General features: G+C 44.9%; 1 protein-coding gene across 1 annotated transcript; it reads left to right on the forward strand.

The window, feature by feature from the left end:
* The first annotated feature begins 1,140 nt into the window (after positions 1 to 1,140).
* On the forward strand, positions 1,141 to 24,084 carry RFWD3 (ring finger and WD repeat domain 3). Its single transcript, XM_063167878.1, has 13 exons — positions 1,141 to 1,195; positions 3,358 to 3,739; positions 5,141 to 5,388; positions 7,099 to 7,196; positions 7,285 to 7,482; positions 9,694 to 9,785; positions 11,966 to 12,080; positions 16,688 to 16,916; positions 18,091 to 18,241; positions 20,406 to 20,582; positions 21,197 to 21,411; positions 21,679 to 21,896; positions 22,521 to 24,084. Exons 2-13 carry the CDS (start codon positions 3,360 to 3,362, stop codon positions 22,662 to 22,664), a joined length of 2,265 nt encoding a protein of 754 aa, XP_063023948.1. The 5' UTR covers positions 1,141 to 1,195; positions 3,358 to 3,359; the 3' UTR covers positions 22,665 to 24,084.
* The last annotated feature ends 387 nt before the right edge of the window (positions 24,085 to 24,471 follow it).

Raw genomic sequence — 24,471 nt, forward strand, 5'->3', positions numbered from 1 at the left:
ACGGGGCTCCTGTGTGTGTGTGTGACACAGACACGGGGCTCCTGTGTGTGTGTGTGACACAGACACGGGGCTGCTGTTTGTTTGTGTGTGTGAGACAGACACGGGGCTCCTGTTTGTTTGTGTGTGTGACAAACACAAGGGGCCATGCCTGGGGAGAGAGGTGACTTGAAGAGAAGCTGCCAAGAAGCCAAGGGGGAGCAGAGGGATGGAACAACCGAGGGATGGAACTCAGCTTCTTTTACGAGGAAAGACTGAGGGAATTGAGCCTGTTTCAGCCTCGGGAAGAGACGACTGAGAGGGGACCCCACCAGCGCCTGTCCCTGTTTGGAGAGAGACTTCAGAGGATGGACCGGGCTCTGCTGGCTGGAGCCCAGCCACAGGACAAGAGCCAAGGGGCAGAACATTATACATTAGAAGTTCCACTCGGATATGAGGAAGAATTTCTTTACTGCTGGGTGTTCATACACTGGAACATTGCCCAGGGCAGGTGTGGAGTTTCCCTCACTGGCGATACTCCAGAAACATCTGGCTGCAATGCTGTGAAACTGCTCTGGGACAATCCTGATCGAGCAGGGAGCTGGGAGCACAGGACTCACCGTGCTCCCTTCAACCTGACCCATCCCGCCATTCTCCCCGCCCCTGCCCACGAGGCGCCGGGGCCCGGCTACCCTGGACTCCCTCCCGTTCCCCCCAAATCCTTTCCGGTTCCGCTCGGCTCACCTCGGGGTTCTCCCTGGTTTTCCCCGCCTACCCCCCAGCTTCCCCCCGTTCTCCCCGGTTCTCCCGGACTCACCCCGGGCTCACCCCGGGCCCGCCCCGCGGCCGTGGCAAAGCCCCGCCCACCTGCCCCGGTTTGAATGAACTCGTGTTCCCGCTCTTTTCGCCACGCGGCGTCTCCGCCAATGAAAACTCGCTCCCCTGCTTTTGCCCCGCCCCCTCTGCCGTCAGAGGTCTCGTTGCCCAATCAGCCGGCCTTCATTGCGGCGCTTTGACCAATCAGAGCACGCCGCACCGCCCTGCCTCTCGCCCTTCACTCCCAGTTCCGTTGAACAGACGGACAGAGCGATTGGCCAATGAGAAAGCGGAAAAGTCTCCGACTCGCCCAATGGCGGCAGGCGCGGGGGTGGCAGCCAGCCAATAGGGCGGCGGGGGCGGGGCGGCGCGGCGCTCGAGCGGGCGGCTGGGCCCGGCGGAGGTGAGTGGGGGGCGGCGGGGCCGGGCTGGGTCGGGCGGGCGGTTCTGGGCTGGGATCGGGCCGGGATCCCGGCACAGCTCCATCCCCCGGGGCCTGGCCGAGTTCTCCAGCACAGCTCGTTTTCCCCGAGCGCTCGGGGTGCCGGAGCGGGGGGATATCCCTCTCCCGTACCCTTTTTGTGACGGGCTCGTCTTTAAAATCCGCGAGCTCTGTGGAAGGGACTGCGGAGAATGCCCGCCCGTAGAGCGGGTGCTCCGTTCGGGCCGTGTTTTGTTTTGTTTTTGTTAATTTGGTGTTCAAGCAGTGCGGCGGGAGCCTGCGGAGCGGGGCCGGTGCCCTCCGCCAGGGGAAGCGGCTGCCTCAGCCCTCAGGGCGGGAGCCTGGGGCTGCGGCCGGGCTCGGGGCTGGGCAGCGCCCGGGGCTCCTCACTGGGGCACTGGGGCACAGGCAGGCCCCTTGTGGGGACCCTCCCTTCCCGGGGCTGCCTGGCTGGAGGAAGGCCTGACTGGATAATCCTTTGGGCCAGATTCCAAGATTTAGCCGTGAAAATGCCAATATTAACGTTTTTATAAATCTCACAGGCTATGTTGGCAATGGAACATTGTTCCCTGGGGATGTTGTGGATGTCCCAATCCTGGAAGTGCTCCAGGCCAGGCTGGATAAGGCCTGGTGGTGGGAGGTGTCCCTGCCCTTGGCAGGGCTGCCTGCGACTGTATCTTTAACCCCTTAACATCATGATTCCATGTGGTGAAAATAAAGGATTTATTATGATTTTGGGTGGCAATTCTGTCATGAACATGAACATAGTACTAGAGATGCAGTACTTAATGGTTGAATATTACCATATCCTGTCCATGCAGCTGTTCTGGTGGGAAGTGGTAATGTCTGTTTTTTGGCCTAGGCTGAATTGATAATCAGGATAAGAATGATAAAATTCTTAAGGTAGACTTTCTTAAAATACCTATATAAATATTTGAGCCTTAGCACAACCTCTTTTATTAATTCTTGTATACATTTTCTAGCTACTTCTTATACACAGCTAGCATTTGTTCTCTTTATGCAGCCCTAGCGGGGTAAGTTTTACCAGCTTGGTAAAACTGGTGTTTGTGCTTTGGGCTTCTGAATAGTGCTAAAGTCTGCAATTCCCAAGGCTTTTCAAGTTTATGATTGCTTAAGTACTTTTTGGAGAATGCGAATGATTTCCAGCAGCTTGCAGAATTTAATTTACACACCTCTTCCAATAAAGGACTTTTGAGTTTTTGATGAATCTGTTCATTCAATTAATGAGACAATCTTGAACTTTTTTGTGTTGTAAGAGCAGTGTGACCAAAGTGCTCTTAATTTGGTGGCTGATTGCAGCATGAGAATTAATAATGCACAAAATGCACTCTGTTTTTCTTCAAACCCTAAGGTAGTACTCCTATTCTGGAGGTAACCTGAAATCCATATGCCAAAGATGTAGAAGGGCAACCACCCTTAGTATATTTGCAGTTTTACTGCAGATTTCATGTTTATCCAGTCTTAGGCTGAATTTGGATCCACAAATGCTGATGCTGCAGATAACTTGGTACCAGTAATGTCTCAGTCATGTGCTCTGCTGTCAGGCCCTTTCTGGTTTTGCCTGGTGTTGATAAATACCTGAAGGGCTGTTCAGTATCTGTGGGTAAGGGTCACATGCTCTGTTACAATAAGGCAATTTTATCTGGAGAGACTTGGATGTCAGTCGAGAGAGCAGTGCAGCAAAGGACTGTGTCATAGAGCTTGTTCCTGGCTGTGTCTGTGGGTGCTGCTCACCTGGGAGAGTCTCAGATGTTTCCAACTGTTCTTCAAGATCCACGTGAATTTACTTGGCAAGTAAATGGTGGCAGCAAGAAAACATTAACTTTACATACTCATCCAAGTGCTTATTTAGGTTGATTTTGCAACGTGCCTTTGGTGCTAGCTGCTGTCGAGCCAAAGACTTTGAGCCCAGGACTCTGGGAGGGTGCTCCCAGCTCACATACGAGTATTGACTTGTAATTTAGCTCTGCTGCAAAGGACAAATTTTCTCTCGACTCTGAATTCTAAAAGCATTTTTAGTCACTGAGTGCTGTACCTGGTTCTCACTACCATCAGTAGAGTACGCTTGTAAGTAAATACGAATTTTGTTCAACTCCGTGCAGAAATGGCTCAAGAAGAGATGGAAGTTGATCTCCACCCAGTGGCTGGTTACTCAGTGCAGACCCTGCCGGCGCTTGCCCCGGAGCCCTCTGGCCACCCCGCGCTCTCCTCCCACATGGCTGTGCTCGGGGAAGGAGGAGGCAGCGCCGCAGCTCTCCCTGCCGCCGGTGCTGTTGTCTCAGCCGGTTCTGGTGCGGGGGAAGCAGCTGCGGAGCCGGAGCTGCAGACGGGCCCTGCCCTGGCCCCCGGTGGGCAGCAGAGGCTGCAGGGGCCCTTGGAGCAGCCCCAGCCCCTGCCTGTGCCGCCGCTCACACAGCGCCCCCCGGCCAGGAGAGCTCGCAGGCAGCAGAGACTCGGCGGCTCCCAGAGGACAATCGGTGCCAGGTAAGGCAGAAATGAAATCGGGTCTGAGCTGCCCAGCATCAGTTCAAAACTTCCTTGCTTCTTCTCTTACAGAGCCCAGCGCAGGTGTGTGGCTAGGGCCAAAGCCAGGGTACCTCACCTTTTAAATTCAGTAATAGCTCAGTGACTTTTGGTCTCTTCTGGCGGGTTCTTTGCCCTTGCTAAGTGAATCCTCCTGTTTCATATGTTGGCAGGTGCCAACATGGTCACGATGTTGACCTCTGAGCCCTTCTACATTTTGAATTTTGCTTGCAGAGCTTGTGCTGCTGCTGTTCCCTCTGCACAGCCAGACTCCTGTCTGTGATTCCTGCAGCAGTACTGATCCTCAGCAGTTCCAGCCAGCATTTAGCTCAGTGGAGCTTGTGCTCTGGTTTGCATTTCAGCTTTGATTTGGGCTCTGCCTGATTACATTTGCTGGAGATGGTTGCTGCAGAAACTTTCACAAACACACAAACTGATATTTTTCTGTAGGGCTTTTTTGGTGGTTTGTTTTTTTTTTTTTTTTTTTTTTTTGTTTTTTTTTTTTGTTTTTTTTTTTGTTTTTTTTTAATACCATTTGGATGGGATTAAAGGGGGATGAGTGGAGATGCTCTGCAGCCAGAAAGAAATCCGAATTTCTAGTATATTTGTTTTTCTCTCATCATTCTATCTTTTGTACATGTCAAGGGTGAAATTATAATTAACTGAAGCATTGCTTTTAAATTCAGCAAGACCAAAAGCTCCTCTCCTCCTAGCTGGTTAAACACAACTATATTGTTTGCCCTGAGATTGCCCGTGAAGGTCACTGTAGTTGTGAGGGCTGGAAGGCAACCTGAGAAACTCCTTTGAATCTGAAGGATAATTGAGATGATAGCTGAGCTGATGAGGGGAGAGGGGAGGATGTTTCTATCTAGGGGTGAAGTTCCAGTAGAAAAGCAGATGGAAAGTAGAAAGACTAAGCAGAAAGTAGTCAGTGGAATGAGGCTCTGATCCAAGTTGCATTTCCCAGTACCAGTTCCTCCAGGAACCAGGGCTGAGTTAGGATTGGAGAGACAGATTAGGAGTTTCCTTAGGCTTATTAGTGAATGATACTCTCTCTGTTTTTCTCCTCTCCAACCCCACCATCCCATTCTCCCTCAAAAGAAGGCAATATCATTTTTGTAACGAGAAGATTTTCTTTGAACTGAGCAATGTGGATTGTTGCTGATCCTGCTGACTGTTCACAATGTGGTCTATCCTATGCGATTGCCCCCCTACCAGAGAAGGCCTGACTTGATAACAGGGACACCTTCCTGCTGCAGTCAAAGCCTGGGAACTTTCCTGCAAACATTCATGGGGAAACTTGGTGAGCCTTTATCTTGCCTGAAATGAATGTGGCTTTTGTTTCTTGATTTCTGGACTCAGGGCAGCATTGGACCATTACTTTCAACTCAGTAGGACCCAAGAGCCACCTGCAGGAGCAGTTCCACACCCCGAGTTCCCCCGAATTGTGAGAGACACCCAGGCACAGCACCCGGCCGAGACAATAGAAGTGAGTGACTCTGACAGCAGCACTTCTGAGGAGGAGGAGGAAGAGGAGGAAGCAGTGGAGGAGGCAGCAGCACCACTGTTAACATCAGCCCAGGAGACTCCTCCAGCAGCGAGCTCAGGAGGTTTGTGCTGTATTGGAGCTGTGTAGAGCCTGATTTCAGACACTTCTCTTGCTGTTTGAAAACTCAGCAGGGAAATCCTCTCGAGCCTCTCAACAGACGGTGCTCAGAGATTTTGTGCCCACAGCTGACAGGAGCAGGCTGCTGCCACACGGCTTCCTGGCAAGCAGCTCCTGAGAGCAGCAGCAGCAGCAATGGGTGATTGCTACCATAGTGTTAAATACACTCTTTTTGTGTTTGCAGACTGCTATTTATTCTGAAAGTTTCCAGGATTATTTGTAACTTAAATTTAGAGATTATTGCTTGCCATGCTTCCACTCCCATGTATTATTAAGGAGTGCTATTGAAGACATCATGTCACAGCTTGGACATGAGCAAGATGATGGTCCTTTCAGAGAAGGATCTGATTCAGTATTTTTTAATTATCTGACATTTCAGTGTGCTTCAGTTGATTTTTCATTCCTGTGTGGCATTTAGCTAAGGAGATGGAGGTGCTTTTTGGTTTTTCTTTCCTCATTTCTTTCTGTCTCACAATTTATTATCTAAACTCGTGTTCACAGGCTGACACACACTTAAGTGACATTTTTTGTGATTAACATGCACAGTTTATGTAAGAGTGACAAATAGTTAACTTGCTAGTCAAGGTTATTGATGCCCAGAGTATACAAGAACAAGAATATCTTTTTACTTCAGTCTCTAAGGAATGTCCTTATGATTGACTCTCTGCCCTCAGTTTTGGTTTTGATTGGCCAGCCCACCTCATTACCTTTTTTTTAAAGGGTACATCTATGAGATATCTTTTGAACAGATCCATTCTGCTTGCTCTGGGCTAGTTTTACACTAGATAGGAGCTCAAGCTGTTGAGTGCTGTATATTGTTGTGTGAACATATGCTCTGTGCTGGATTTTCTGGAATTCCCTTTTGCTTATATAAGCCAGTGGCTCCTCTTACAGCCCAGAATCACAGAGGCTGAAAACTTTATTGACATTAGCAAGGGTTAGGTGATACTTCCACTGGATGGAGAATATGTGCCTTGATTACTAAATGTGATTAATAACTCGTGTTTGTCAGGAGCTAGAGGGGAGGCAGTGATTTTTGCTCCTTTTTTACTGTGCTAGTGGTGGTGATCTCCACACAGCAATTCAGTGTGCCCATGCCTCAACAGATGGGCTGACAGAGGCTCACCACAAAAACATGGGGAGAATAGCAGCAGAATTGGTAGTTCAGACAATTACCAGCTGGAAAAGTGCTGAAGTCAGAGTGGATGGACAGGCAGCATACGGGAAATGCTTTCTTGGCACATGAAATATGCATGCTTAGATCCCTTGGCAAAGCAGCTTCTGATATTGGTGTCTGTCCTTCTCGGGGCATAATGATGCAGCAATATAATCTTACATCAGCCTAATTATAGACCAGGTCTGTTTGTTTTGTGCAGGTCAGAAAATTCTGATAACAATTGCTGTCCTTAACAGACCTCTCCTTTTTCACTGAAATTCTGTTGCTTTTCATAAAAGAAAACATAATTTTTTTCAGCACTGCTGTTCATATATAGAAGGCCTTACACACAGAATGTGTCCAGGGCACTGATCTGAAGCTCTATAAGTAACCTGTTCTGTGTCACTACTTAACCTGTGCCCTGATGATTTCAGATCAAAGCAGGAAAATCTTTTCACCCCATTACGAATCAGGTTATTTAAGCAATGCTTTCTTTAGTTTCCAGTCAGGTCCAAGCAGAGCCACCTCAAGCTTTGTCTCAAGCTTCTGCAGTACATGAAAGTCATGAAGATGAACCTGAAGTCCAGCAAAAGCAAGTAAGGTGAACTAAATGCTTTTGGAAACAGATTATATGTGATGAATGCTGCATTTTCTGAAACAGTTGTGTTGTATTTTTAATCCTAGACAACTCCACTAAAGAAACTGGAGGCATCAGTTCCTGTTGCCCCTCTGGATGAGGAGGAAGGAGATACCTGTGCCATCTGCTTTGAGCAGTGGACCAATGCTGGGGAGCACCGTCTGTCTGCGCTGCGCTGTGGGCACCTCTTTGGCTACACCTGCATTGAGAGGTGGCTCAAGGGACAGGCAGGGAAGTGCCCTCAGGTAAAATGGCTGTTATGTGCACTGGAAAGCACTGAAAGCACTTAATATGTGGGCCTAATTTGTGCCTCAGATGTGGTCACTGTGAGTGTCACAGCTGGTTGCTGCATGAAGCTGCTGTCAGAAGTAACAAACCCCATCATTATTTTGATGTTATTAGGACAGTAACAACTAGCAGTACTTTAAAGGATGGGTTATGACTTGGATCTTCTCCCTGAAGTAGAGCATTTGTGAGTAGCAGATGTAAAGGTTTGAGAGTTCAAATGCTAAACTTGGAAATGGTTTCAGAATGGCCCAGTCTGATCCTGGAGAGAACCACCTGGAGTGGAAATGGCAGATGGATTCCTTGACACAATTAACTAAGCATAATGATTGTGTTATTGGACAGGAAATGTGTCTGAGAACTGCTTTGGAACCACACGATGGTTAGGGTTGGAAAGGACCCTAAAGATAATTCAGTTTTCAGTTGATTAATCTTCTGTTTTGAGCTGCGTCTTCTTTTGCAGCCTTTAAGAGGACCAGGTTGTTGAGGAAGCTGGCAGAGAGCAAACTGAGAACCAGGTTACATCTTCCAATGTCCCTTTGCAAGTGGTAAATCAGTTTTTGAAGGGTTTCTTTCCATGGTTAGTACTGATCTCCTTCGATGAGGTCTGCACTTCTATGTGATGTGTTTCCATTCCTTACTCCTTTTTTCCATGAAGGAATGTTGACAAAAAATAGGTCAATGAGTACCTTGTAAATAGGATTCAGTTCTGGCACTTTCTGAGTCAGTGGCTGGAAGCCCAGGGTTCCTTTGGCTTTGTCATTTTGAGAGTTTCTGTATTCTTGCTTGACTTTGCAGGATTCCCTCCTCTCAACAAGAAACTTCCTGTTGACGTGTGCTGTGACTAAACCTAAAGAATCCCTGTTGCCATAGCAAAGGCCCAAAGTTGATTTTTCTTACCTCTGTCAATTCTGTGTAAGCTTTTCCTCCCCCAGTTCAGGCCCAGAAAGAATTCTGAGAGACCTGCCTGGCATATTTACTCTTTGGAATTTTGTGACTGCTTTCTTCTCAAACACTAACATCTCAAGGGTTGTTTGCTCCCTCTTTCTCTTCCAATGATACAAAGACTAAAAAGTTCCTGGGAGAACTTGCTCTGGAGAGAACCTTGAAGCTAAATCATCTTTCCTTCATTTTCAGTCCCCCTCCTTTGCAACTGGGCATTCTCTGGTTGAATGGCCCAAAGTTGCTGTGCATGGTCTGTGTACTAAGTGGCTTGAGTGTGAGCTGCTGTGAAATTGCAGCATTCCTGATCCTGCCAGTGGCAGCTGCTGGCTGCCAGGAAAGCTGTCTTGGCCATTTACTGCAGTTTTTACAAAGGGAGGGAAGTTTTCTACTCTGAGACACTTTCTTGTGGTAACTTTGTGCTGCTAAGTAATAGACAGGTCTGCATTTGAGGCATACACAGAAATTTAATGTTTAGCTGAGGTTATTCCATCTGAGTATTCACCTGCCTCTTTTCTTATCAACAAAGAATATTTGCAAAACAAACTTATTTTGCAAAATTATGAAGAATGATTGAGGAAATTATGAAGAAATAATGGTGTCTGCAAGTTCTAACTTGCTTTCTTTTTAAGGTGAATATAATGTACTAAATGATTGCAGCTAGATGCACGAAATTATTGAAATCTCTGACTCCCTGTGTGTCACTGAAGCCAGTGAGATGTCAATGTTTCATGCAACACTGGAACACTTCTGTGGATTTGGGCCTGTACAATGTGGTTAAAGGAATATAGTACAGAAATAAGAATTGGGAATAAGCTCAAGGGTTCCTAAATCCTTGTCTGTTGGCCAAGCATCAAGTCCTGGTGTTTTCAGACCTGAGATTGGGCTGTATTTTGTTCTAGATCTTTTTGTTTTCACTTCTTTGTCTGATTTGGGATTTTTTTGTCCCTGGAACTTACCTGACTGAGCTGCCTTGCTGGTGCATTAGCAGAATGCATTTAGGGGGAGGCAAGGAGATGCATTATTAAAGGTGCAGCAGGACATGCAACTTTAGAGCTTTGGTGTCTGTATGAGGGAGCACCTTGCAAACATACTCATGTTTGTGGCATTGTTTTCCAGGAGAAAACTCCTCATTTCAGAGCTAAATAAAACCATACCTAGGGACTCAGGGATGCATAGTTTGGATGGTTAAATTCCTGTAGATGACCTGAGCTGGTGTTTGATTTCAGTGCAACAAGAAGGCCAAGCGCTCCGACATCGTGGTGCTGTATGCGCGCACGCTGAAGGCGCTGGACACCAGCGAGCAGGAGCGCATGAGAAGGTACGGAGTCTGCACCTGAAGGTACCTGCACTGACAGCTGCCCTCTCCTGCTGCTCCATGCTTTCATTTCCTGCATGGTCTGAAGCAATTTGTGCATTCCCTTGGGGTTTTTCAGGAGTGTAGCTACCTTAAAGAGCCAAGGCCTTGCTGCGTTGCACGTCTTAATTTTCTTTTGGAACAGAATTCTTGAGTTTGCGTTATGTGGCCCTGAAACAGCAAAAGCTGTCTTGTGCTATATCCTGAAATGTTATCATGGGAGGACATGCAAAGTTGATGCCAAAAAGCTGTATATTGCTAATTCATCATTAGATGGGAAAAGCAAGGCATGGTTAGGAGTGCAGGGGGGGTGAATAGCTGACCTTTTCTGCCACCTTTTCTGTATGCATTAAACAGAGTAATACCTCATATGAATCACTTTCCATCTTGCTTTGTCAAACTCTTCATGTAGCTTTACTTGCAAAAGGTCAGCAAGCATTACTATGACTCCCACTTCCCTTTCCAACTTAAATGTAGACTTTGTATTGAAAAAGGGAAAAGCAGGTATGAAAATGGGGACTCATTTCTTTTCAGTAAGATGCTGTCACAGATACTATTCTGAAATGAAAATGCTGCAGATACCTGAGTTCTTCTAAGTCTTGTGTTGAATAGAATTTAATTGGGGTTTCTTCACTTGTCTATAACTATGCCACTGTTCTTTCAAGGCAGTCTTTCAACAGAAGCCTCACTACCTCACTATCCTGGTAATTACAGATCAGAAGTGACTGAGGAGTAACAGTCAGGAAGGGAAGAATCTCTCTTCTCTCCAGATTCCCACACCCTGATGGTGTTTGAAGTGTACCTTTAGAAGGGTGATGCTTCTTTCACTGCATTAACACAGAAAAATAAGTGATATATATTATTTTTTTCAAAAGCAGGGAAGACAGTTGGGTGTGTAAATCTTGTTATCTCTCATGAAGGGGAAGTTGCCTTACTTCTGTTTGTGTCTCAGAACCTCACTGCAGCCATTCCCCACATGCCTTGCCCCTTCTCTGCCTCCTGTTTTTGTTGTAAGGCAGGGAGCAGTGACTGTCAGTGGGTCCATGGAGCTGCTGGCAGTGGCTGCCTTCTGGCACACAGCCAGAGTTGAGCAGAGATGTGTGTGTGCATGCATTAGTCTTGTTTGCACATAATCTTAAATTAGCTATAGGATCATGGGGTTTGTTTGTCACATTCAAAAAACCCACCAGCCTTCAGGCTTTGGGTACTGACATAAAGAATGTGTTTGTGATTGTTAAATAGGCATTTCACCTGTTTCTTCTGCAGGGAAAAAAAATCATATGAAAAAGCTGTAAGGAAATGACAGAATTCTGTGCTTTGGAACCTCTAAGAAAATGATGGAATTCTGTGCTTTGGAACATTCAAGGCTAGGTCTGTGCATTTGCAAAATACTTAGGCAAGCTAGAGCTCCCTGCACATGAATAACAGAAATAACTGGAATATTGCAGCTTTTGACGTAAGAATGCAGTGGGCAACATGGACCAAGTGTACAGCTAATTTTAAGGAGTGTTGGTGTGTCTTTCCCCACTTTAGCTATTCCTTCATGTAAGCCTGTATGAAAGAGAAATAAATTCAAGTAACCTAACCAAAATGCTGCTGCTAAATGGTGTGCATGCACTTTTGGGCTGAGGATGAGGTAGTAAGTGGGTCTTCTTTATGGGCATTCACAGAGAATTTATCTGTATCATTTTTTCTGGTACAGATATATTTTCCTAAAATACAAGATTAGCTACTGATAGTAGAGACAAGCTTGAAGATCTTGTTATATAGTTATGCTGTGATGTGCTATGTTACTGACACAGTGTATTACATGGACATAATGGTATAGGATTTGCTTAAGTGTTTCTGTAGGGGAAAGAAAATTGATTTCTCTTTCATTCTCCTCTGGTAAATTAGTCCTTTTGGAGAGGATGAGGAAAAGGGCTGTTGGAACAATACTTGGAGTGAGTCATTCAGAACAATTGCATAACTGAATATCTCAAGGTGAATGTGTTGGGTTAGTGCAGTACCAGGTTTTCTGTGACTGTGGATTTGCCTGAACAGGACTTATGGTGGGATAAAGTTAGAGGGCAGGAGTTGACACCTCAGAAAAGTATCCAAGATAATGCCTAGGCCTAAGGCTTGCTTTCCTCTCCTTCCTGCAGCTCTTTAGAAAAGGAGCAAATGCTGCGGAGGCAGGCGGAGCTGGAATCTGCCCAGAGCCGTCTGCAGCTCCAGGTGCTCACAGATGAATGCAGCAAACTCCGCAAGCAGGTCCAGGTGAGTCTCAAATACAAATACACAGAGTTTCTTCTTCTCCAGCCTGCCTTTTCCATCTTCCCTTAGAGGTGAGAAGACAGGATTCCAGTTCTAGTAATCATCAAGATTTAGTAAACTCAATTTGTGAATCATCCCAGGCTGGTAAAGACACCCTGGGTTGGAATATTCATGTATGCTACAAAAACTCTGACTTTTTCTTGTGCTTTTAAGACTTAATTAAACTTGCAGCACAGCGCTAGAGTTGTTTGGCTGCTGATGTTGCAGGTTCCCCCTCAGGTTTTGTGGTGCCTGGGGAGGCATGGTAATAAAGAACCAGACTTAGTCTCCTCATCTTTCATGTAGTTGCATCAAAATAAGCTTTGGAAATCTCAGTAGTAAACCTGCAGTGCAATCTATTATCACTAGTTAGTCAAGAGTCTTTGAGAAGCAGTTTGTGAAGAGGCATAGCTACTTGCAAAATCAAAAGAAAACAAAAATAAAAATACCCTAGGGCTTTGGGGTTTTTTGAAGGTTAGTCAACATTTCAATGTAACACCTTCTGGTGCCCTGGGACCTGGCCTGTCAAATAGGCGAGGCTGTACATGGCCTGAGCAGCTGCTGAGAGGCACCTCTTAGGGCACAAATTACTGACTGTAAATTATGGGTTGTTGAATGACTGCTTCCTTCTGGCTTATGCAACACTGAGATATTTTGTAACCCATCCTAGCTGCTTTTTCAGGATTCCTATAAATTATGGACTCTACCAGTGCTTCAAACTGTGAATTAGCTGGTGTATTCCACCAGTGCTAGGTTTTCCAAGAGTCTGTTTCATTGCCAGTTTGCTACCTTTTGTTGAATGAGGCAGATTATATCCTCTCACTTTCTAGCAGCCTGCTTATTTTTAGGCTTTTCTTTATTCCTGGAATTTTTTTATAGCCTTGGCTATTCATATCTGTACATTAAACAACATCCTCTTTGCTGAAGTCTTCCTGTGTGACATAAGATAAGGCTTTATAAATTCTCTACATTCCTGCATGAAGCCATATGCTCATCATCACTAATAAAAAACTAGTCCACTTCAAACTTTGGCTTAAAAAAATGCAAATAAGATAATATTGCAGGTCTATAATGTTTTCCTGCAATTCATTTGGTCTTAAATGATGGAGTATCCAGTCAAACTGAATTGAAGTCACATGTTATAAAGATTAAGTACCCTGTGTTCTTTAAGCTCTGTTTCAGTATTTATTACTGCATTCATCATTGTACTGTAGTGGTTAATGCAAATGCTGGAAGCAATTTTAAGGTGCCAGCTTATACTGTGAATAAACTGGAAGCAAACAATATACTGGGGAGCAAAAAAGCAGGAAGTCCACAAAAGTCTTTAACTTGTTTGATTGCATTTTGAGCAGATGCCTAATGAGCTCCTTGTTTTATGAGAAGTCATAGAGTAAAGTAACTACTTGCACAGAAGTATTTAGAGTGGGAGTTTCTAGCCCAGCCCTGCTTGGGTGATTGCAGTGTAGGGTTGAGCTGCTCAGGGGTTTTTGTTGCTAATGCACTTGAGCTGTGCCCAGCAGCAGTCATGGCTCTAGCTATGATCTTTTTTTAGGTTTGTATGCATTTTTCTGTGCTCTTACCCATTAAGAGTCTTGTTCATTGTACTTTGTTATTGAAGTATGTAATGTTATTGAGACTAGGAAATTGATGGTTTTTAAGTCTTTAGCTATATGAAAATACATAAGGAAATGAACTTGAAGATAAGGAGAGCTCTGGAAGAAAGTCCTCAGGAGTGGGGACTGTGCTGAGCTGTGTCCTGCCCACCACACAGAGATTCAGGCTTGTGTTTGGAACAAATGCTGCTGACACCTTATTTTACCTAATGTTATTCCTTTGGGAGCAGAAAGAATTTGGAAATTAAATGTGAGCTACTGCAGTACTCCTCTGAAATCTGCCACCATTTTCAGTAGAAGTAGCTAATGATAAATCAGCTCTCTCTGCCTTCTAGTATTAATATCACTGATCAGCTGGGGTAGGAGATCTGATTTTTGCACATGGGAAGCAGTAGCTCTGTTTGGGTATGGAGCAGGAAAAGGAGGACTGGCAGGGAAATTACAGGAGACTGCATGTTGCTGTGGAGAAAAAAGTAGATATAATTGTGACCCTTGCAGAGATCAATTTATGTTTCTTGATGTAACGGAAAAGGTTTTTTAAAATAGAATTTTCAGAGCATTCAAAAAAATTGAATGGCAAAATATCAATAAAAAATTAGTGTATTCAATATCTCTAGGAAAAAAATAGGCAAATTGTTTTATTGAATAAAAATTGTTCATCTTTGTGATCTGTGGTTACCTCCAACTGATGCCTGGGGAAGTGGAAGCTGGTGTTTCATTGCTGTTTATAGTGAAACCAGTTAGAAATGCTCCACATCCTTCAGACTGAGTTTGAACCCAAACCCCAAGGTGGAAGGTGGAATGTCCACAGTGCTGCACCACAGCTTGAGGTTGTCCTGTCCTGTGTTCTGTTAAAGGCAGGGCTGGGGCTGTGCAGTGCCAGCTGTGGCTTCTCTGAGAGCTCTGTGGGAAACAGAGAGTGACAGTCATTGATACCTGCCTTTGTCTTGAAAGCTTCATATCAGCTATTGGGGCTGTAACCTAATAACTCAAAACTGTTCTGAATTTATTGTAGCTGCTGGTTTTGCTTTCCTATTCATTGTGCTCTTCTCCTTCTCCTGTATACTTCTGAGGAAGACTTTTGCTCTATAACCCATTCTTTCCCCCTGGTGTGACTGTGTTCAGTCATCACTGCAAAGGTGAGCTGAAATCTAGAGACAGTCATAGCATGTGCAGAGAGAGGAGCCTGCTCTCAAGGCCATTAGTTGACACCAGGCATCAGGAGAACTCTGCACAGCATCTTAAAGGGAAGTATGGGCTCTTACATAATGAACAGAATGTTCTTTTGAGCACAATTAGTGGAATTTGTCTGCAGTGGAACATTTTTAATCACCTTGCTAATGTGCCTCCAGTAAGACTTCCTGGTTCTGCTGGGTTTGTCCATCGTGTTTAAATGTAAACATTGTACTAATAATCCTTGTGATTTTAATTGCCTGGTTTCCTTTTTAATAACTTGTGTGAAAGTTGAATGTTGAGTGCAGGTGACAAGGAGATTTTTGTAAGGTCCTCAGAGCAACAGATCATTTTAATCTCTTCTGATCCCCAGTGGTTGTGGTCTCCCCCCCCTCACCTTTTAGAAATACTGAGTTTATTAAATTTTTGATTAAAAGTTACTTTGTTCTAAGTTACCTGTGTTTAGACTGACTGCGTACTCTAAGCTTGAAGCTACAGCTTTCATCATAAGCATCCTGACAACCCTCACACCCCTTCTTCTTGCCCAGGTTGTTTTGTCTTTTCTTGCTCTAATAATCTGTAGTCTCCAGCTTCCTTTTCTTTTTATTTTTTCCTTACATTTTTATATTCCCTTGGGACATTTGCAATGTGCTTGATGCCAAAGACATCAGACCTCTGTAAAGTATCAGAACTGCTCTCCTCTTGAGCAGCTTCCAAAAGTTATAGGTCTTGATAACTGTTAATGTAGAATTTGAACTTTGATCTTGCCTTTCTGAAAATTGCTGCCTTTGCTTCAATGCAGGTTAAGTGGTGGTGGCTGGTTCACTATTGAGGCTGACTTGCAATTACTGATATATTCATAATAGCATTCTTGTGACCCTTAATTGTTTAAAGATTACATAGTGTTTGAAGCAGAACCTGCATTGCTCAGACAACAGAAAGCAGGCAGCAATTTTCCTTCAGTTTGCCATCCCTCTTAAATATCCCTGAGATTCTCTATTGTCTGGTTTTGACCTTGGATTACATGATGGTCAAAATACTTTTTGGGAAGGGGCACTTCTAGTTGACTCACAATATGCTGATGCCACTACCTTGATTCCCACCTCACCCCTGATGATCTCAGCAGAAAAAGGAATTCAAAGAATACCTTGTTCTTCACAGAAGCTGTTCTTGGCCATGCCTTTGCTGGATATTCTTGAGCATTCATCAGTTGAGGTGGAGGAAAAGAAGGGAGGAGGTGGTAGAAGACAGAGCTGGAGCTCTTGAGAGTTGTGTTGTTCCTGGAATTTGCTGCACAGGGTTTACAAGAACAGGGTCATTGTCATTTAATAGACTGACTTGTTTCCTGCAACGCCCTTTGTGTTGAATCTTGGGCTTTTATTTTTTATGGGGTATTCTGGAAATTCTGGAAAATGGTTTTAATTGACTTTCTCTTGTGGTTTAGGGGCTCATAATACTTGGCAGTTCATTCCCTTCTAAGCAGCATTGATCTGGTAATAGTTGTTACTGGCTTTTATGTGTTGCCCAAGAGTCCTCTCTTTCACAGGGTGTAATATATACAATAACAGACTTTGAATACATTTTGCCAGTATTTTTACAGCATTTGAATTCTTCTGTTGCTCACTGTCATAGGCCATGAACTTAGAAATATAGTACTTAAGGAATAGCATGGAAATGGGACTGTATTTCCCTTTTTTATCTGAGAACAAGTACAGTTGGAGCACCTGAAGCAGAAGGTGACACTGCTGGTGATGCATTAAAGCTCTTTGGGTCCTTTCTTTGCAGGAGCTGAAGGCCCTGGTGGCCCAGTACAACACGAGCACTTCTCAGCAGCCCGGCAGCTCCCGGCCCTGCCTCGCAGGCAGCCTCCCCTCCAGCCAAAGCCAGCACAAATACCACTTGGAAAAGGTGCTCTTGGTGTCCCAGGCTGGCAACTGCAGAGTGATGGCATACTGTGACTCTCTGGGCTGTCTCGTGGTGTCACAGCCTTCTCCACAGTCTACTTTTATTCCTGGTAATTGAGCAAGCCAACATTTGGAGGTTCAGAAGTACAAGTTCCTGTCATTTCTGCTTTGTCCCTGCTTTTCTGCTTGGTCTTTGCATGTGCCTTGTAGACTGAGAATACTTGTAAGACTCCTCATACTTCATCTGGCCCCTGCATTGGTAGCCTCTGCCTAGGCAAGGAGCTTGTTTCCCTGGCACTTCTATGGCAGAGTCCTAGCAGAGGGTCTGCAGCTCTCCTGCTGGAATGCCACATCCACAGGAAGGTAAAAGATGTGTCTGGTAATCCTTGCACAGGTGCACCTTCTTAAAGGAGAAGGGGCCTGCAGAGAAGCTTCCAGTGGTTAAGTGAGAAACACTGCTTCCCAATTTGTAGGTGGATTGATGCACATGCAGCTAGTTTGTCAGTACTCTTAAAAAAAAAAAAAAAAAACAAACAAAAAAAACCCCAACCAAAAGCAAGCTCCTTTTAATCTGAATGCTGTTCCCTAATGAGGAAATAGGAAGCCAAGAAGTCACAGGCAGCCCTGATTTTGTCTCACTGTTATGTCCAGGGGCCCGTGCCCTGACATCTGGAGCAGTGCCAGTGGCTGTTTCAGTGCAATGCATGTGGCATTAGGAGTCTGAGAGCGCTTATTTGCCAAATGCTTTCTGACTGATGAGGGTTACTCTATTTGGTTAATGGGTTTGAGGTTAATGTGCCTTATCTAGGCATAACAAAGTGCTTTTCTGCATTTAACTGGTCTCATTTTTCTGGCATTTGTAGCCAGGACTGAATCTCTGAATGGAGGCTTTGTGGTGACTCTTGTAGCACACAGGTTAAGTTCACCTGTACCCATTCTTTGCTGTGATGCTTGTTCTCTTAAATAGCCATGCAATCCTGCTCTTTGTGGTCTTATCTGTGCAAGAGTGTCTTTGAAGAAGCTGGCTAAAGAGCAGCAGGCCTTGTAACAAGAATTGTAGCACTGGTACTGAATTTGCCCTTGCTGACTGGGATCCTTAAGGATTTAGCTTTGTTACCATCTGAATTAAAGAATGATTTGTGACAGTTCTTACCCAGAAGAGCAAATAACTTGCGTGTTCATCCCACCACAGGCTTCAATACAGACTTTGTAGTTCTGGCATAGAATAGGCAGTTCTGTGCATATGCTGCTTCTCAATGATCTGCTTTACCCTTCTTGTGGCAGGTTGTGGTGTGAAGATGATGAGCTTGGCCAACCTGAAGAGCAGCCAGTACATCCCCATCCACAGCAAACAGATCCGGGGCCTGGCTTTCGGCACTCGAGCCGATGGTTTGCTGCTCTCTGCTGCCCTGGACAACACTCTCAAACTCACCAGGTGAGCCCTGCCTGTCCCTGCACAGTTTGGCTGTGTCCAGGAGGTTGGGTTGGATTTTGCTCTGTCTTGCAGCATTTGCTGTTCTGCTTTCTGAAAGATGCTGCAAAGACAAGATCAGGTTTGCATATTCTTCCTGCATGTGGGAACTAATAGAGGAGAGGAGTTACTGATGCTTTTACATCTTTAAGGTGGAGGTGTCATGGAGCTACCTCTCTCTGATTATTTTTCCATGGAAAACAAGTATTCAGCACAGGTCAGCCAACTGTATGGAGAATAAATAACATAATATATAGACATGACATTTACTGTCCACTTGGTTTTCTTACTGCAGGGAAATGTGAAATGTGAGAACTTGTACAGCATAAAGCAAAAATAAGGGGTGGTTAGGCTGGGCTTCTCCTTTCCTGCACTGATGTTGACTTTACTGATTTTAAACTTCTTGTAGATCATGGAATTCATCTGGGATATGAAATACATAAACAGCATTGTTGAGCATGTGTTAGAGGCTCTCTAGAGCTAGCAGAGACTTAATGCAGTGGGTTGGAGACTAATTATGCAAAGACTGAGAGAAAAATGTGTCCAGTTCTGTTAGAATTTACAGTTTATGAGTGTGTTTTCTTGCTGCTCTGCTGCTCTTCAGTCTTAATCTTACAGTGCTTCAAAACTTTATAGGCTGATTGATTCTTATTGAGTTATATTAACATTGCTGTGCAATCTGTCTGTCACTATTGGGTTAGGCAGGATAAGTGTCTGGTTTTTTGACTAATTAGTTCTTTCCCACAAGTGAAGCAATGAACAGAACTTAATCCTGCAACAGAAATGTACAGAATGTTTTTTTTTTCCTGTGACCATGTTGAAATGTGTGCTAGACTAATTAGAAGTAAACAAAACTGTGTCTGATGCTCAAGTCAAGGTGTCAGATTTCTAACTGGGCTGATAATTCTTTTCATGGTTTAATCTGAAGAGTTAGCAGGCACTGCAACAAGGAGCCAGACACTTTTATATCTGCCTCTCACTGCCTGGTTGGCTGCATGTGATCCTCTTGCTTTTGTGCTTGATCCCAGAATGTCCTGGAGTTAGGTGTTGGCTTCAGCAGCATCTTCATACCTTTTTCAGTCTCCCTCTGAAAGAATAGTCCTTCTTTAGCAATCTTTCTTCTCTAGTTACTAATCTCATAGTCATCCTCCCCAAAAGAGTTATTCAAGATGCTTTTATGTCTCCTGCTCTGGCTTGCAGTTGTTTGAAATAGCACTGGGAGTTTGTTTGGTTTTGGGGTTTGTTTTCATCTTGTTGTTTTGACCCAGTCACTGTTCTGGTATCAAACTCCCTGTTTCCCCAGCTAGGTCTTTGTAGCTGTTCCCCTTACACTTACCTGGGAGCAATTACTTGTTTCTCTGGAGTGCTGAGCATAATCACCTTCCCCAGGGAGAAGCACATGTGTTACAAAGGATATCCGGAGTTACTTTGATATGTGCAGTCTTCTGTGCTGTTCTCAGTGTGCAAGTGCTTGTTGACAATGCTGCCCTTTGCAAATACATCCTGATCTGATACCAGCTTCATCTGCTATTCTGGGTTGTGCCCCTCTGTGGACTCTCTTCTTTAGAAACTTGATTTGTAGAAGGAATAATGAATACTGTAAATGTACTTTCAACTGTCCTTAGCCACTCACTGTCTCACTCTTGCTTAAACTGTATTCTTTTGAGGCATAAATACTCTTTCTCTTGTGTAAAAGGAGAGGAAATAATTAATGAGAGATGTAATCTGAAGAGATGAGCTCTGTGATCTCAGGAATATGTGGTATTACGGGACTACACCAGCATTGCTTTTCCTAATTGTTTCCAGAAAGGTAACTTAGCTTTCTCTTGCCAGTAAGGCAGCTGAGACCCTGCTGTGAGATTTCCTCTCCCAGTCTCCAAAGATCAAACTGGAAAAAGAAGCATTGGCCTGGAAGAATTATAAATCACTTGACAATATCCAAGGGATTATTCTATTTGGGTTTTTAGATTCATGTCTGGAGTAAAGGAGGAGTCAATTGAGAATTCGGTCTAAAGAGAGATGCTTTTGTCTGAAGACTTTAAAAAGCTAGATTAGCTTATTTTAATTATGCAGTTTTCTCATCAGCAGATACTTGTGCAACTGGCCATCATTTGCTTTTCTTCTGCAGCTTGGCAACAAACACTGTGGTGCAGACATACAATACTGGCCGTCCTGTCTGGAGCTGCTGCTGGTGCCTTGATGATACAAATTATGTCTATGCTGGATTGGTCAATGGCTCTATCATGATTTATGATCTGAGAGACACAAACTCTCATGTCCAAGAACTGGTCCCTCAGAAGTCAAGGTATGGCAGAAAGATTTATCATTCCTCTCAACTGATAAACATCAAGTTAAACACAGCTTCTTCCATAAATCACACCATAATTACAGTAGTTTAAATTGTATTATGTGAATCTCTTGTTCAAAAATTCACATTTAGCACAAATGTGAGAAGACTCTCATAAGGTTGTATGGTGTTTATATATGACTTATGCGGGTGCCAAGCACTTGTGCTCCTTTTAAGGCACACAAGGGTCAGAAATAGACCCACTGGTGCAGTATAAACAGAAGAGCTGAATTTGTTTTGGAGCTGGGTTTAGTATTTAATTTTGAAAGCGCAGATTACAAAGAGATGTGAAACTGATGCTTCTGTGCTTTATACTCTGGGAATCAAATGCTGGTTTGCACTCATCTGATCTGTGCTGTCTGCTGAACATAATGCTCAGAAGTTAGGCTGGATTTAATTTATATTGACACTGGATTTAATTTATATTGACACATCCATTGGCACTCCTTGCTTGAAGGACCATCTCCCAGCCTGCTTAGGCCCTTTCTTTGCCATGCATTTGGAGAGCTGGAGCTCTGCAGCAGCGAGCAGGGCACCAGCAGAGCTGCAGCTGACAGTTCTGACTCTTCCAGGTGCCCCATGGTGTCACTGTCCTACCTGCCCAGGATGGCCTCAGCCTCGCTGCCTTACGGTGGGCTGTTGGCTGGGACCTTGGAAGGAGCCTGCTTCTGGGAGCAGAGAGCTGGCAACTCCTACCGGCCTCACCACCTGGCCCTGGAGCCCGGGGGCTGCATCGACCTCCAGACAGAGATCAACACACGGCACTGCCTGGCCACATACAGGCCTGGTGAGTACTGGGGTGTCTGCAGCCTCTGACCACTGCTCCTCACTGCTCCTCACTGCCCTGGGCTGAGCTCAGCAGGAGCCTTGGTGCTGTGGGCACAGCAGAAACACAGCATCTGCTCTTACTAGAGCCATGAGCATCTGCACGTTGGGAAAAACTGGGGATGAGCAAAAGGGGGCAGCTGCAGGCTGGTGCTGCTTGTATTCCTACAGATAAAGCCTATCTGTGAGTACATTTTTCAAAAGTTACCTTTTAATTTCTACTCCACAGGTAAAAATAACCCATGTATGCGTTGTGTGATGATGGAACTGACTTGCACCCCACTGACAGAGGGCTCAGAAGATGTGGTGTGTTCTTCCAACCCGGTTCAGACTTTCAGTGCTGGTCCCACTTGCAAGTTGCTGACCAAAAATGCCATTTTTCAGAGCCCAGAGGATGATGGCAGTGTCTTTGTGTGTGCTGGTGATGAGGCATCCAATTCTGCTCTGGTATGTCTTGCTCCTTTCAGTGTGGTGTAGGGGTTTATTGCAGTTCTTAGGAGAGAAGCCTTATCAGTCACAGCGTCAGTGTGACTTGGTGGGAATTGTCATGCACATTACCCTGTGCTGGCTGGTCTGTTGTACTGCTGAGGCAGATTCCTGATAGGGTGGGACTCCCAGTCTTAGGCAAGGCCTGTGGTCCCCATCCATCAAAGGCCATGTAGGCAGTGAGCCCCTGTTGTTCCCCAGGGGAATGGGGTTGGGCACAGTGGCACAGCTGGGCCCTGTGAGTGGTGTAGCAGACTCAGTGGGGTAGTTAGTGTGGTAAGTGTTGTGGGAAAAGGATGCAGGCTTTTTAGGGATGATGGGAAGAGGACAAGGTTGCCTTTTGCCTGAAAAAGCAGCCCAAATGCAGAAGATGGACAACAGGCTGTGTGAGAGCTCATGAGTGGGGTCACAGAGGGTGGTCAGGGTGACATTGTGCTGCAAGTCTGTTAAAGACCAAGTGAGATGTGGAAGTAGAGAAAGGATCCTATGAGTAAATTGAGGAAATCTTTTCTGGAGAGAGGATGGTCTGTTCTGGGTAGGAGGGGAGAGTCCTGCAGTCCTTGACCTTGTCTGTCCCTCCCACAGCTCTGGGATGCTGGAAGTGGTTCCTTGCTGCAGAAGCTGCCAGCTGACCTGCCTGTGCTGGATATCTGCCCCTTGGAAGTGAACCGAAAGCACCTCTTGGCCACTCTGACAGAGAAGTCAGTGAATATCTATAAATGGCAGTGAGCTGTCCTTACACTTGCCACAGACTGTTCAAATATGCTGCTGATAACCCTACACAAGTGTTCTGTCCTGCACTTGCTGCTTACAGGAGACAGGATCCATTACAGCACCTTCCTGGCAGTGGGGAGGAACTGGGATGTGCTGGTGCCCAGAGCAATTCCTTTCTTCTTCTCTATTCCTCTTTAAGAATATTTCTCCCTTATTTCTTCTTTTGTCATTTTTTTTAGTCAAACTCCACAAGCTGCCTCAGCACAGCAATAGTTCCTGGAGTGTCTCCAGTGTGTTCTTGCACTTTTTTTTCCACTGTGGATGCAGCACAGGGACTTTCTAATCTCTGCTACAAATGAATAAAATAAGAGGAGCTTGAAGACCTGAGACTCTCACTGCACTTTCTTGTGGAAGTTTGCTGTGATTGCTGGGTGGTGAAAAGGCATCTTGTGGCATTGCTGACACACAGTGTGAAAGCAAGTTCACTGCCATGGGGAGCACACTCCCAGTGTTCTGTGGAAGGTCTAGGATCTGTTGGCAGTTATTCCCTAGCTAGGATGGATCCTGTTTTGGGGCCATGGAGAGAACAGGCTTGAAAAATCTACAGAGACCCTTTTTCCTTTGTGGTTTTTTTTTTTTTCCATGAGCATATAATTTGCACTGTAATTCCTTAATTCTCTGCCTTCTTTCCCTTCTCTCTTTTCTGCTTTACCTGCAAGCAAACTTGGAGAGTTTGGTTGTGGAAAATGAAAATAGTGCTGGAGAAGCACAGGTAAAGAAGAGGGAGATGGTTCTTGTACTGTTGGCTGCTGCAGTCCACAGTGTTCTTTCTTAAAGCCAGGAATGTAGTGAAACAGCCAACACATTGGAAAAGAATGTTGGCTGCTTCTGTTGTTTGGGGGTAGGGGGGCTGGATTTTTTTCTGTTTTAAGGAACCAGTGGAAGCTCAGGGATTTCATCAGCTTGTTTTTACTGACCTTTTGTCTTCCTTCAATGACAGTTTACAGCTCCACAACTGGTGTTTGTGTAAGTGTGCTGCAGCTACTGGTTTGTGTAAATGTGACCTGTGGGGTGGGATCACAGCTGGGGATGTGTGGGCAGGTGCTCTCTTAGCACCTTACTGTAAATACTCATCTCCAGGTCAGATCGTGAAGGGGGACATCAGTTCCATTTTATATGTAACAAAGTCAAACTTGCAATGATATTGGAAGCTGCAGGACAAGTTCCCCTGTGCTGGAAGGTTGTCCCTTGGCACACCTCTGCCTCTGGATGTGGTGAGCAGCAGCTGTCCCATTCAGATTGAGAGTGCCACCACTTCAGCTGCCAGGATAATTTTATTTGCTGAAGGCTGGGGCTTGCATGATGTGATCCTGTTTGTCTTAAAAAGGACTGAGATGATCTCAACTTAACTTTATATTTTTCTGTATAGAATTTTGTTCCTATATTTTTATACTGTAAAAATAAAGTGTTTATTATTATCAAATATAACTGGTGCTGCTGTACTTTGAAAATAGGTCTCTGACATTCACTGGATGTCTTATGAACATTACCAAGGGTTCCCTTATGCAGGTGAGTTTTCTCTTGCTTTGTATTATTTCCAGGTCACACTGAGCTTCAGGCTGAAATAATGAAGGTATTTAGTGAATGAGTCCTCACTGAACCATCCTGATCCAGCCAGGTGAGGGGAAAGAAAAGGGTTGAGCAAGGTCAGGCTACACACAGGGAACGTCTTTTAAATGAAAATGACTCACAGATATGAGAATTTTTGGCATTTTAACAATGATCAGGAACTAAGGGTTGGTAGAATGATATTGTGAGAAGG

This window comes from Melospiza melodia, chromosome 13 (genome assembly GCF_035770615.1).
Source record: "Melospiza melodia melodia isolate bMelMel2 chromosome 13, bMelMel2.pri, whole genome shotgun sequence".
Taxonomy (NCBI): domain Eukaryota; kingdom Metazoa; phylum Chordata; class Aves; order Passeriformes; family Passerellidae; genus Melospiza; species Melospiza melodia.

Bases quoted from the DNA above. Each gene is read 5' to 3' on its own strand.
- RFWD3 (XM_063167878.1), top strand. From the start codon at position 3,360: ATGGCTCAAGAAGAGATGGAAGTTGATCTCCACCCAGTGGCTGGTTAC. The intron at 5,389-7,098 runs GTTTGTGCTGTA...TGCTTTCTTTAG, and splicing joins TCCAGCAGCGAGCTCAGGAG to TTTCCAGTCAGGTCCAAGCA. The intron at 12,081-16,687 runs GTGAGTCTCAAA...CTTTCTTTGCAG, and splicing joins AACTCCGCAAGCAGGTCCAG to GAGCTGAAGGCCCTGGTGGC.